This window comes from Myotis myotis, unplaced genomic scaffold (genome assembly GCF_014108235.1).
Source record: "Myotis myotis isolate mMyoMyo1 unplaced genomic scaffold, mMyoMyo1.p scaffold_m19_p_1, whole genome shotgun sequence".
Classification (NCBI taxonomy): domain Eukaryota; kingdom Metazoa; phylum Chordata; class Mammalia; order Chiroptera; family Vespertilionidae; genus Myotis; species Myotis myotis.
The window spans coordinates 134,430,712-134,445,384 of record NW_023416313.1 but is presented as its reverse complement, the minus strand read 5'-3'; the positions used below and the strand labels follow the sequence as shown (position 1 = coordinate 134,445,384).

The 14,673-nt window shown below is 34.3% G+C and overlaps 1 protein-coding gene across 8 annotated transcripts in view; it reads left to right on the top strand.

Moving 5' to 3' along the window:
• Positions 1–14,673, top strand: part of MIPOL1 (mirror-image polydactyly 1) — a 365,567-nt gene that overhangs the window by 70,590 nt on the left and 280,304 nt on the right. For 6 of the 8 annotated variants that reach the window (XM_036352910.1, XM_036352890.1, XM_036352880.1 and 3 more), the window contains 2 exons: positions 10,847–11,060; positions 13,054–13,189. In XM_036352910.1, coding sequence (XP_036208803.1) covers positions 10,847–11,060; positions 13,054–13,189 — 350 coding nt within the window. Of the gene's footprint in view, positions 1–10,846; positions 11,090–13,053; positions 13,190–14,673 lie in introns of those variants that run through there. The other 2 variants (XM_036352921.1, XM_036352929.1) reach the window with 2 other exon arrangements.

Genomic DNA, 14,673 nt, shown 5'->3' with positions numbered 1-14,673 from the left:
TGTTTTGGAGGAAATATGATAGGAAATAGAACAAATACGTAGTCCTTAAGGATTTAGGCTCTTGTATAAATTTTAACATTTGAGTATGAGTATATAGAGTATTCTCTATCCATTCCCCATATTAATGTAAAGAATTTGCAGTTTAAATAGATTTATATTTTAAGTAGATTAGATGGTTTTTGAATCTTTATAAAAAAACATGTTGAAAAATTTGGAGTCACTGAAGCCTTTTACTTAATTGCTTGCAAGAATTTAAAGTTAAAAAAATAATGATTTTTATTCAAGAGATATGATTGTTTCCTTTCAGAAACATTCATTGCCTATATTTTATAATCAACCAGTATAGAGATTAGGACCGGAACAGGCTGTATTAGTCCAGGTAAGAAGAGTGAAGACAAAACAAAAATTTCCATTAAAAACCTGTCCTTGGTCTCCTGAGGACTTAGTAGAGACCAGCCTCAGAGACTTCCTCTGCATTTTTAATAGGTCATTTGCTCTCTAAGATGTTCTATATTGCCCTTTTATTACCTTTTTCTTTTTTAAAAGTCTCTGCCCCTCTGTGAGGTCATTTGAAATAAACACATTATTTAAAAAAATCAAATTTATCTCAGGCCTTTTTTTTTTGTCTCAAGTATTTAATGCTTTTTTTTTTTTTTTTAAAGTGAAACTCTAAGAAGGAGGTGATGATGCTATATCCTGTAACTGACTAATATGACACTAGTATAGTAGGCGCAGTTGATTAATGAAATGGGAGCCTATACCTTTTATGCTTCTGTTTTGTTTTGTGTGTTTTTTCCTGGAGAAACAAATGGTAAATTTGAATAAAATGTATATCATTTGCATAGAAAGTTATGTAATGATGCCATATAGAGTATAATGATTTCCTAAAATCTTGTATTTAAAGTAACTGAATTACAATGAGAGATAAACAGAGTATTTACCCATCCCTTATGAGCTGCTGCTGATATGTAAATTTATTCTTCTACTTTGCACAAATATACTTTTGAGCTACTGCTTAAACACTTTGATGTCCTTAGTCAAACAGTTTTAATGATGCCTCCAATATTGTGAAAGTGTGACATTTGATGAATGTCTCATATAGTTTTGATATCTGGGCACATGTCAACAAAAAAAATGAACATTGGTTTGTCATGCAACACCTAGATAATTTATAATTTTACTGTTTATATCCATCTTGACATTTTTTATCTGCCAAAGGCAGGTTTCATTTGGAATCTTAATCTGAGATTTATTTGGTGGATCTGGAAATCATAGCTAGGGTTCCCACAGGAAATGGTCCATCTACCAACAGATTAAATGGCAGTCCTGCAGTTGTTAGGGGAGCTCTGCATTTAACACACATGCATACTCATTCAGACTGCACTGTGGAGAAAAATTAAAGTAGTAACCCAGGTTTAGGAACAATGTAGCTAAAAAGTCCCATATTTGCTGAATGACAAAGGGTTATATAGCAGCATTTCATTTTATTATTCGTGCTTGAATTTCTTGTTTGCTCTGTTGAGTCTGCTGACGAATACTAATAAATGCCTGCAACAATCCAGACGAGAGATGCCTGGCAACAAAGCTATGCGGTGGACCTCCCTGATCTTCTCCAGTTCACAACCTGACCTTTTGAAAAATTGGCTGGGCTAAGCTGCAGAATTTGGGTGTAATGGTTATTGTTAACTCCAGCTTTAGGATTTATTAATTTGTGTGATCAAGACTTACCTATACTTCAAAGTTTCAAAAGACCAAACACAATCATCCATCCATTAGAACTAACATTGTGTTTCAGTGCTTTCCACTTAGTATCTGACTGGTGATTCTTCTATTTTGTTTTCCAAACCTAAAAATACTCTTAAGTAAAATGAAAGGCACATATAAAGAAAAACTTTTTTTTTCTCTTTATAATTGTTATTGAAAAGTTGCCTTCTATAAGTGATCTAAGAAATTGCTGAATATATGGACAATCTGTATGTATTCATACTTAAACAAAATATATATAATTATGGAACCTATTTTACTTGAGGGTGTAGAAATTTAAGATTTACCTAGTTCATTTACATTTTAATTGCTTTATACAAATTATTATTATAATAAGAAAAATTGAGCAAGGTTAGGAATATACAGTGAGTAGCCAAATGGTTCATATCACTGGAGGACAAAAAGAATAAAGATAGGATAGTTTTCACAATCATTTCAGACTAAATAATATTTATAATGGTTTAAATAGGGTAATAAAAGTTTTACAAAGCTTTATTTTATGTAATATGTTCATAAGTTAATTATGTAGCCTAAGCTTTAGGAGATTATACTATTATACTCTGTTCATGGCCTTCTATAAGAAACAATGTTAAAATTTAAAAACTGAAACCTTATGATAAAACTTAGTTTTTACACAGAATTCTTACCCTTTTACCCTGTAAAATGAATATTGATGTATTCATGACTATTTGAGACTTATTGAAACAAACAAGAACTTTAAAAAATTTGGTGCAGTTTCACCATTTTAAATAGCTTTTGTATAATAAAATAAGTAACAAAATTTCAGTAATTTCCATGACTAAGCAGTGGAGAAGTTGTAACATGATATGCGAAGTCATTGAATTGTCATAAAGATGAAATAACTCATCACCACTTCATTTTGACAGGTTTATCTAGATATATAACTATGTATAGGAATGTAAAGGAAGTAGTTTATTTTGAATGTCTAACCCTCATATCCAAGTGGTTAAATTATGTCATATTGACAGATTTCATGATTTTCCAGCTTTATAAACCTTTATAAAATCTTCAGTATCTTACAGCTACATCCAGCCTCTGCAACATGTTTTTTACTTCCTCCTCTCTCTCTTTACACACACACACACACACACACACACACACACACACACACCACAACCCTTATTAGAACTATGTAAGACTCTGTATTTCTGCTCTCCAACATGGTAGCCAATGGCTACATGTAGCTTTCAGTACTTGAAATGTGGGCAGTGAGTATGCAGACTTACAATGAAAGTTATAGTTCTTTTTCTTCTACTTCTTATGGCTGGTAAAGCCAAAAACAAAACAAAACATACTAAAAAAACCCACAAAAAAACCCTGAGAGAATATACAGAATATGCGGTATCTAAGTAGCAAGTTTGCATTTTTTAAGCCAAGGATCCAAAAGTTACCAAATTTCCTGTGACTCCCAAATTAGAATCTGTGAGTGATAATCACTTGTGATCTACTAACTACAATTGTTATTATTTCTAATATAATGTGCCAATGTAGTGAGTGCTCAAATTATGTTACAGAACATGCCATTTGCATTTCCTATTTTCTGCAATGGATTGAATTTACAGAATTATACTATTAATTTTATTTGTATGGGATTGAATTTTCTTTCAGGATCTTTTGTCAAGATTTCTAAAATTTGAAGTTCTATTATTTCTGTAATTTGTTTTATAATCTGATACAAACTTTATTAAACCATTAGTTATTAATTACAGTTTACCACATTAAGTATTTCTGTCATGTTTCTCTCATTGAATAAGTTAGCATTTTATTTTCCAGATCCATTTCCTCTTATTTTTTAATAAGAATTTTTCTTATATGTTACTTATTTTTATTATATTTTAATAAATAAATATTTTCCTTTGAGCAAAACAGATTTTCACAGATAATAATAGTTAATATTTATTGAATATGAATTCTGTGCTGACACTTTTTTAAGAGATTAAATAATTTAATTCTCAGAACCTTTTGAAGTGGTGCTATTATTACTTTTTATTGATAGAGAACTTGGTGAGAGGTTAAGTAATTTGCTAAAAGTTATACAGCTGTGTGGTAGAGCCAGCATTAAAACGCTGAAGCCCATCTTAAGAGCCCATGCACTGATTCTGCTTGGCAGATCCAAACATACCAGTGTTCTAGTTGGAAAGTCTGAACTTTTCTCTTGCACACACTTCTGTTCCTGTGACACGGCAGAAGTTTCTGATGTCTTTTTCTTTTATGTTTGGGGGGAAAACCATAAATGCAAATATGTGAAAAAACCTCCCACCCCCAAAAAGGAAACATAGTCAGAAATAATTTAGTAGAGGAAATAAGCAGTATCTGTATACACATAAAACTCTAGGAATTGGTAGAAGTTATTTGGAGCCACTAACTGATACTGTTGTTCTGATTTTGTTGACACTAATACTCATTTAGAAAAATCTTTAACCAGTGAGAAAAAGATAACATCTTTTGTTTAAAATGTGTGGTTACTGTAGTAATCCTATTACCACATCAAATTTATAACTACTTAATAGTAAAAAATATTTTATATCATTTTGATCTTACATAATGTGGTGATAGTCAATATATAAAAGAAACAATGAGGTTTTTATTCTTTTAATACTTATGAAATCAGATGCTACAGTATAAGTAATAACCTTTCAGAGATTAAAAAAAAAGAGTTAAGGAAGTGGTGACCAGTTGTGTTAGCAAGTGTCAGAAAGCATATTAACAAATTGCATCTGTTATAGTTCATTTTATCCAGAAATTTCCCTGATAGCACCAACATCTGAAGGAGCAGGATATCTATGTAGTTGAATGTACTTGCCCATAGTACTTCTCTTCCCCTTTCTTTTTTTGCCAGTGAGTTCTCAGGTAGCTGCGATGTTTCTGTGCTGAGAAACCCCAGTAGATCCCTAGAGACTATTCTAACTCAACCACTCTGAAGAAACAGCTCAGTAAACAGCATTGACCCCCCAGGGGACCACCAAATCCATTTACACAGATACCCCTTGTCACAAACTATTTACAAAGCCAGACAGAACAGAATTTCCCAGCCTCTAAGAATTCCTATTTGATTCTAGCTACCTCCTCACTTCTGTATAGTAGCTGTGAAATAAGTTACTTTTGGCCATGAGTCATGATTTCTTGTGTAGCATCAATTCAACTGAGTATATTAAACATTGACTAATGTATAATTGTCTGGAGAATTGAACTCAAAGGAGGTTCTAAAGATTTTGTTCCTAAAATAGGAAGTAGGATAATGCTGTTAATTTTCTGGACTAAGGAATTGAGAATTTAATAACAAGGTTACCATTGAGACAGTTGGTAATACTAGTACCTCTAGAAGTAAAGAGAGGATTTGTTAGATCATGAAAATGATCCATTGGAAACAGCATGAAAGTCACTAAAGAGATACAGGGTTTTTAAAGCAGCCCATCTAGGCACATGTATTAAGTATTAAGATTCCAAAAAATATCTTCACTAAATCTGCCCATTTTGACCAAGTGGATAAATTATCTCTAGCAAGAGCTGTAGGTGCCATGTGAGGAATATCTAGTAGTAGTCTTCCATAACATCAGTTTCAAATGGTCACAGGATAAGTTTATATGGCAGTGGCAGCATTAGATAGTAATAGCAAAAATTGGGGAATGTATTTGAAGTAATCAAATTCTTACATCCAAGTAACACAGTGTGCCCATAGAAGAGCAAATGAATAAAGGGACTGATAATCGTCATGAAAAAATTTCCTGTTGTTTAACCCCAAGGAAAGAAAGATCTCAGAGGCTTATGAATTATGAAGAAGAGATTGATAATTTATTCTCTAAGTCCATTTGGAGAAATAAATTTGAATAGTAATAGTCTTAATGGTGAAATAATTAACAATGACATTGATTAAACAGTGAAGCAAATTACTAAAGGAGGTTATAGAGTTTCCGTTTTAAAATGTGCGGGAGAGAAGAATCAATAGTCTAAGCTTTAAGCTTTCGTCTGCCTGCATATGAGAGTTTTAATCAAAAGTGAAAATGTTCATTTAAACATTTATCTAAATTGACTGGTTTGTAAAACAGAGCCATAACTTCACTTTTTATTGTATTTTATTGATTTACTAGAGGCCTGTTGCACGAGAAGATTCGTGCAATAGGCCTTCCCTTCCCCTGGCTGCCGGCACCGGTTTTTTTCTGGCATCCGGGACCCAGGCCTTCGCTGCGGCCGGAGCCGCCTTCAGTCTTCGCTCCACTGCTTCATGCCTATGTATGCAAATTAACCTCCATCTTTGTTGGCGGTTAATTTGCATACCTCACCGATTAGCCCATGGGAGGCATAGCGAAGGTACGGTCAATTACCATATTTGTCTATTATTAGATAGGATATTTCCATGCGTAATGCTTTTTCAGGTGATAGGCAATACCAACAGCTCAACTAAATTTTTTAAAAAATATATTTTTATTAATTTTTGAGAGGAAGGGAGAGGGAAAGAGAGATAGAAACAGCAATGATGAGAGAGGATCATTGATCAGTTGCCTCCTGCATGCCCCACACTGGGGATGGAGCCTGCAACCCGGACGTGTGTCCTGACTGGGAATTGAACCCTTACCACCTGGTTCATAGGTCAGCACTCAACCACTGAGCCACGCCTGCCGGGCTCAACTAAAACTTCAATAGCTTCATCCCATTATCACTTCATAAAGACCTTTATCCTGGTTTGGAGAGTTCAGGAAAAAATAATTGAAGACTGAATTAGAGTCTCTATGCTATTTTTTTCTCTTGGTTGGAGAAGGTACTAACTCAGAAACTGAATTTCAGTTGGGCTTGGAGTACGGCGATGAAATTTGGCAAGATGCAACAGGATAGTGTCTTAAAATCTGACTTGAGCCCTAAACTGGTTTGGCTCAGTGGATAGAGCATCAGTCTGCAGACTGAAAGGTCCCAGGTTCGATTCCGGTTAAGGCAGCGGTTCTCAACATGTGGGTCACGACCCCTTTGGGGGTCGAACGTCCCTTTCACAGGGGTAGCCTAAGACCATCAGAAAACACATATATAATTACATATTGTTTTTGTGATTAATCACTATGCTTTAATTATGTTCAATTTGTAACAATGAAATTGGGGGTCACCACAACATGAGGAGCTGTATTAAAGGGTCGTGGCATTGGGAAGGTTGAGAACCACTGGGTTAAGGGCATGTACCTTAGTTGCAGGCACATTCCCGGTAAGGGCTGTACAGGAGGCAGCTGATCAATGTTTCTCTCTCATCGATGTTTCTAACTCTCTATCCCTCTCCCTTCCTTTCTGTAAAAAATCAATAAAATACATTATAAAAAAAAATCTGACTTGAAAAGTCAAAGTGCAACTTACTCTCAAATGTTTCAGAAAAATTATATATGTGTAGGTAGGCAGATAGATACAGAGAATGGATAATAAAACAAGTATAGGGAAATGTTAACATTTGGGGAATATGGATGAAGTGTATATAGAAATTCTTTGTACTGTTTTTGCAACTTTTTATAAGGCTGAAATTATTTCAAAAGGAAAAAGGAAATGACTGTTATCCACAATCATTTCTTATTACCTTTCTCATGTCTGTCCTAGTGTGTTTACGCAGTCCATGAAGTATTTTGCATTTGACTCTGATTTCTCTTCTCAGTTTCTTGTCATTTTCCTGGATGACTTTAGTGCCTTCAGAGTTAAGCTTTTTATTACCCTGAGTCCTTGATTTCCTCCTCTCCAGGTACCTTCACTATCAGTCTATTTCATCAACCCATTCCCAGTTAAATCACATCTTGGACTTTGTTTTTACATGTGGCTCATTTTAGAAATTTTCACTTTCTGACTACACCATCTTGTCATGTCCATGTAAGAAATGACTGTGCTTTTCCTAAAGTTATTCCTTTTGTTCTGGGCCTCTTCTTCCTGTTCTCTTCTTATTCTTATAGTCTGTTACTTTTTCTTTATTTCTCCAAGCTCCAATCCTTTGGCAGTTCATTAGTTTGCATATTCCTACTTGGTTTTTGTTGGTTTTTTTGTTTTGTTTTGTTTTGTTTTTTGGTAACAAATGCCTTTGTGAAGTTTTCCCAGAGTTTACGGTTGAGCATCAGTATATTTAGCCATTGTATTTGGTCTCTAAATCCCTAGCGGAATCCTTCCTTATCACATTATATTCAAATTATTAGATCAGTTTGCTTTCTTCAATGTATTATAGAGTCCTTGATGGGGGAGGGGTGTGTGTGTGTCTGTTTCTTACCTGTGTTTTTTAAAAATATATTTTTATTGATTTCAGAGAGGAAGGGAGAGGAAGAGAGAGATAGAAGATCAGTGAAGAGAAGGAATCCTTGAAAGGCTGCCTCCTGCACATTGGACCAAGCCTGCAACCCAGGCATGTGCCGTTAACCAGAATCGAACCTGGAACTCTTCGGTCCGCAAGCTGATGCTCTATCCACTGAGCCAAATCGGCTAGGGATTTTTTTTTTTCTAGTACTTATCACAGGACATATCACACTATAGGTTTTCCATGAATTATTAAATTAATAAATTAATTAGAGAAGTCAAACTTCCTATACAGATGATTGAATTCTGATATAGAATAATGCAATATGGCAGAGTAAGAAAGCACTGAGAGCATTCAAAGAATTTAAGCAATATTTGCTAAAATAGTAAAAAGAAAAAAAAGAATAAAAGGCAGACAGAAAGGGAAATTTTATAAATCAGCCTTGTTTTCTCTAAAGTAAAAGCAAAGTCTCCATAGAGGAGTATGGATAGTCTGATTTGCAGAGCAGGCTCCAAATGTCTGATGAACAGTTATAGTTAGGAATCTAAAATGCTGAGTGAGAGTAGAAACATCCAGAATTAATCAGAGCCAAATCACACAGCACAGGGTTCTTAAAAAATATTAAACACTTAGAAGTAAAATCCAGAAGTGGGTTAGGTCTTGTTGAATTCATTTTAATAATAGTAAAAAGGGTTCTAATTACTCTTATGCAGGAGGGACTAGCAAGGAGTCCTCTTATTGGGAAGCTCCTACCTCTCCTCTGAATTTGGAGGTGGTAGCGGTCACAGGTGTAAAGGCAGTGAGTATCCAAGAAATCAACAAATCACAAATTTGACATTAGGTACGCTGAAGTAAAGTTATAATTGTAGTAAGCAAGTAGCAAGTATAGATATCAGGGATGGGGTAAACTAAACAGTAGAAGGTTAGGAATAAAGAACTGAAAGGAGAAAGATGCTAAACTAGACACAAAAATACAGAGGCAAAAAATGGGACAATTGGTAGATAATCCAAAGTTTGGTATCAAAAACAGGTCAGAGAGTTAAGACTTAAGGTTCTGAAGCAGTTGGTATGGTGTTGGCATAAGCAACTGGGGGCGATTTATAGCTGGCACATCCTTTTACTTTTTGATGAATCTTTGTACCTCACACGCTGGAGCATAGTATAAGCCCTAATAGATATTTTTTGATATGTCCCTGGGGACACTTTTTGTTATTTGATATTGCTTTCACTATCTACTTATAATTTTCTTTCGTTTGAATTACTTACAAGTTCTCTGTGAGTGTTGAAAAGCATGGTTTGTTAATGATATAGTGGTATTCCTGAGAGCCCATTTATAAAATTCTCATTCAGATTTTGGGTGTTACATGTGACCAATACCAGGCTTTTCTAGAAAAACAGCATGATGAACATCTAAGCCAACCAAGTATGCATTTTGAAATGCCAAGAAGCAACAAATTATCTCCAAAAACCTACAATTGTTATATTTTAAACCAAAAAAGAATATAATGTTGAAATTTTATAGATACCTTACAGTAGGTAATTATGATAGCATATTTTCACAATTCATTCCCTCAAATAAAGTGAAGTCAAGAGTAATTTACTACCGTGGTTTCTAACCTAGCTTCAGCCACCAATAAGACAATGTCCACGACATGGAGTTTCTAACTGGCTCTAATTTCAGCACATATACAAGCAAAAAATTTCCTCTTAAAGAAAGAATACTTTGTGAGAAGTACCTTATCTATAAATGCCCCATTTTGCTTTTATTTTAAAACTACTCTCTCTGCCTTAAAAAAATTTTAAATTTGGCTGGTTGCAGATGGCATCACCAAGAAGCAGATGATACTTACCTGCTTTTTACAGTTTTGCTTTTTAATATTTTTGGTGGATATAATAAAGTTCTACTTACAATCAGTGTTTGTGCCTATTAATCTAATTTACTGGTGAAAGAGTTTGTTTTGTGCACTTGTGTTTATGTCATTTTCTTCCCCCAAAATAATACATTTCTTTTGAAATAGCTATCATTTACTAGTTACAGCTTAAAATAATTTTTATGAGATAGCAAGGCCTTATGAAACAGATCTCCTAATGTATAATACATATCTGATAAAATGGGAGTTAAAATAATTCTAATATTCATTTTATAATATTATGATGATGGTTACAAAAATAATAGCTAACACTTACAGATGTGCCAGATACTCGGCCAAGTTTTTGCATGTATTAACTCAGTTAATCCTCACAACAACTGAGGTAACTTATTACGTTCCCATTTTAAAAACAAGACGGAGGTGTGGGTGTGTTTTCTTGCCCAAAATTATGTACTTGGCAAAGCTGGAATTCTGATCCAGACAGTCTGATATTAACAGTTCCATGCACAATTTCAGTTTACTATAATCACTAACTTATTGCAACCTAGTTTTCAAAGTTTAGGAAGAAAAAGTAATCTGAAAATAATTCCTCTAAATCAATGATTTTCAAGTTTGATTGCATGCTGGAGTCATTCTATCACTCCCAGATATTTTTATTTCATTAATATAAGATGGGTCTGGCCTATTGGATTTCTAGAAACACCTCAGGTTATTCCAACCCGAATCCAATGTTTAAACCACTGTCCTAAATGCTCTCTCACTGTGGGAATGGAAATATTCATGGCAGAATCACGCTGTTCATGCTTATGTGATCACAATAGGAGTAAGACTAATAAGTACATGTTTAAAGCTCTGAGAGCATTTATTTCCACAAAAATATTCATTTGAATGATTTAATATGTAGCTATGGTGTTTCTTACATTATGTGTGTTTTTATTTTAAACAGCCCAAAGTTTTATGGAACATGAGACTACAGGAAGAAATAAAAACACACAGCCAGACAAACAGCTGACTGAGAATTCTAAGGGAAGCAAGCATCAGAAATGCAATGAATTAGTTAATGAAGCCACATGTGAGGACACACAACTGCCAGAGCAGAAGTCAAGGAATTTTCCTCATCCAGGTGGTGAGGCATCTCACTGCACTTATGAAAAATCCAAGTGAGTGCCAGCAGCCTTAGATCCAGAGTGTAAGAACTTCAAGAACTCTTTTTGTCTTCCTCCCTCACTTCATTCTTCCTTCCTTCTTTATGGTGTGAGCTAAGTTTGATATATCATTAGCATATTAAAATTTGGGAAATCTACCAGAGTTTTCTACTGTTTTCCATTACATCAATATGATGTATCTAGATCAGTGATTTTCAACCTTTTTCTTCTCATGGCACATACAAACGAATTACTGAAATTCTGTGACTCACAAAAAAAAATGTATTTTTGCCAACATGACAAAAAAGGTATAATTGTGATTCATTCATATTGGACAACTATTGTTGTATTGGTTGTCATTTTTTTTAATTTGACATATTTTAAAAATTCTTGTGGTACACGGATTGAAAATCGCTGGTCTAGATTGCCAAGTGCAAAAGCACAAGATGAGTTTGAATAAAGGCCATGAGGTCTTATTCTTTTCAGCTAAATATTATTTTCTGTGATCTTTTATTATGGGTCTGGAAATAACTGTTGAGTTGATATTAATGGCATTTTTTTAATCAGAGCCCAAACCTAGTAGCTCCAGAACAAAATAAGCCCAGAGATATGGTTTTGGTTAGCGTTATTTTTTATTTAAATGAATTTTAATGCTTTTAGAAAGGCCTTGTATACTTTCATTTATCTTTATTATTTTATATTCTGCAGCTTTTACTTATTTACCTTCCCTATCTATCCCATGCAGGGATTTGAATTTGTGACATCTGTCACTTTTATCTATGGGATTAAGGTACTTTCATAATTAGTCATGTATTATGAAAATACTACTATATTAGAAAATCTCAGTGACTGATGTAATTATATTTTCAGTTCAGACAAAATTTTATTTTATAGAATATCTATAATAATAAAAGCAGAATATGCTAATTAGACCGGATAGCGGAACGACCTTCTGGATGTCCTTCCAGATGACCTTCTGGATGAAGCTGGGGCTTCGAGGGCTGAGGCAAGCTGCCACAGCTGCGAGGGCCGAGCCCCTTGCATGAATTTTGTGCATCGGGCCTCTAGTGTCTCCATAATTTTACACAGGAAACAGCTATTTCTGTTTGCTTTAAAATTATTCAGTAGAAATATTAATATGTTCCTGCCACCTAGCAATGAGTTATATTCTTACTGAAGTACAGATTAGAGCATATTTTTGGGGGAGAAGGGGTAGGGATGAGTGAAGAGTTGACAAACATTTTATAACCACATGAGAAAAATAAATAGTAGAGGTTGGGCCAAAGCCGGAATGTGAGATATCTAGGACAGTTGCAACAGAAGATGCACGTGGGAAGTAGAGCTGCACTGGCTGTCCCAGGCCTCACTGCTTGCTTGCTTCCGAGAGACTCTAAGATGTACCTGTGCTCACAAATATAATGCCATTGAAAACTGCCCATTGCTTTTCCCCTCCCTTGCTTTATACTACTCGCTAATAAATTGACATCTTCTCAAATAGTCTGCAAATGTCAAAAAAAGATGTTTTGCGTACTGTTAAATATTACAGGAAAAAGTTTTCATGTTTAATATGCTTTAAATTTAATAATGAAAGTATTACACTGTCAACCAAATTGAAAGAAAATTATGATTACTGTTCCCACTTTCAGGAAAGTGAAAAAAGTATCTAGTCCTGACTAAAAGTACAAATTAAATTAATACGCACAGCCCCTAAAACATGAATTCTTTAAGTACACAAAACCATGAGTCTCCATAGATGGTACTAAATGCTTTCCACAGAGTTACCTCTCTCTGTTGATAGAGTAACACCTCTATGAAATTGATATATTTATTCTTTTCATCCATAGGATTTTCTTAGTGCATAACAAGAGAAATTTAAAATTAAGTAACTTTATCTATTTCTTGTTAAAATTAAATTTGTCTCTCCCCATTTGAAGAGTAAAATTTATAGGTCCTGTATAGTAGAAATTATATGTGTATGTTGTTTAGTAAATAGTTTTCTTTATTACAGCAGTATGGAACATACAAATAATGATTTGCACTATGAATGTATGATTCCTTGTCAAGTTACTTCAGAGTTAAATAAAGACAAGACTATTGCATTTCTTCAAACAGAATTGGACATTCTCAGAGCAAGCCATAAAAAGGTACCATATAGAAAAACCTGATAATTGTACTGTGTTTTAACTGTTGATTTTCTAAACTTATTTTGCTATCCATCACAGTTCAGTTTTACTGTGTATTTTTATCCTTTAACAGTAGCTTTAGGTTGTTGCCATATCATGTCATCAGGGTATGATTGAGTTGAGAGATTGTCTATAAACAGCAATTTCTTTGGTTGCCTGCCTTTGCTGGCCTGTGATATCACTTCCTTTTTCATAAATCTATGGTACTTTAAGTAGATACATGAAAAAAAAGGTCAACTCAGGTTTAACTGCTGTAAAACTTTATTTCAGTATTTTGGAGAATGAGAAATTTAATGCACTACTTTTCTTTTTTTATTAATATCTTTGCCCTATATTTTACCTCAATAATATATGTAATTAAACTTTAAAGTACCAGGGTTTGACAATATCTTAATTTACCTTATCTTACACTGCTGTATTTTGTCCAATCCAGTTTGTTATGTCACGTTTTACCTTTTCTGACTCTGTTTCTAGTTACATTCCTTTGAACATTAAATAATGTTATTAAATAACTAGAGGCCTGGTGCATGAAATTTGTGCACTCGGCGGGGCGGGTGGAGGGATATCCATCAGCCTGGTCTGCACCCTCTCACAGTCCAGTAACCATCAGTCAGACATCCTTAGTGCTGCCACAGAGGCGGGAGAGGCTCCCACCACCACCACTGCGCTCGCCAGCTGTGATCCCGGCTTCTGGCTGAACAGTGTTCCCCTTTTGGGAGCGAACTGACCACCCAGGGGCAGCTCCTGTGTTAAGCATCTGCTCCCTGGTGGTCAATGCATGTCATAGCGACTGGTTGTTCCACTGTTTGGTTGATTTGCATATTAGCCTTTTATTATATAGGATGTTCACTTTTGTATGCCTTCTGTTCTCTTTAACCTCTTCATACTTGTCTGATTTTAATATTTCAATATTCTAGTTGTTGACCTAATCAAACTGAAGCATGATATTAGGAATGTTGCTCATCTGTAATGGAAAACAGCACAAATGATAAAATCTGAGGGAGGAATTAAAAAAAAAGAAAACATTTGGAAGGATACTGTATGAGAACTGGCGATATTTTCTGTACTTTCATTTAGCAGTTATTTATTACATGCCAATATGAATCAGGTGCCAGTGCCAATTTAAATAGATTATGATGGGCTAGCATTCTCCAAGGGAGATCAGTTTCAGATACTAAGATTATTATCTAATTAATTTTGTTTCAAAATATTAAAAATATTTAGAGAAGCTGAAAAGCTGTGCTGTCCATTATTTATCTAGGATAGTCCCTCCCAAGTCTTTGCCTTTAAGACAATAGAATTGATCAGATTGCTTTTTGCCATATATATTTTTAATATTTATATTGTTCCCTCTTTAATTTTATTTGCCTACACATAAAGACACACACAAATAAAATGTATATCATAATGTTTTTATAATTTTTATGTCATTATAGGTAATTATA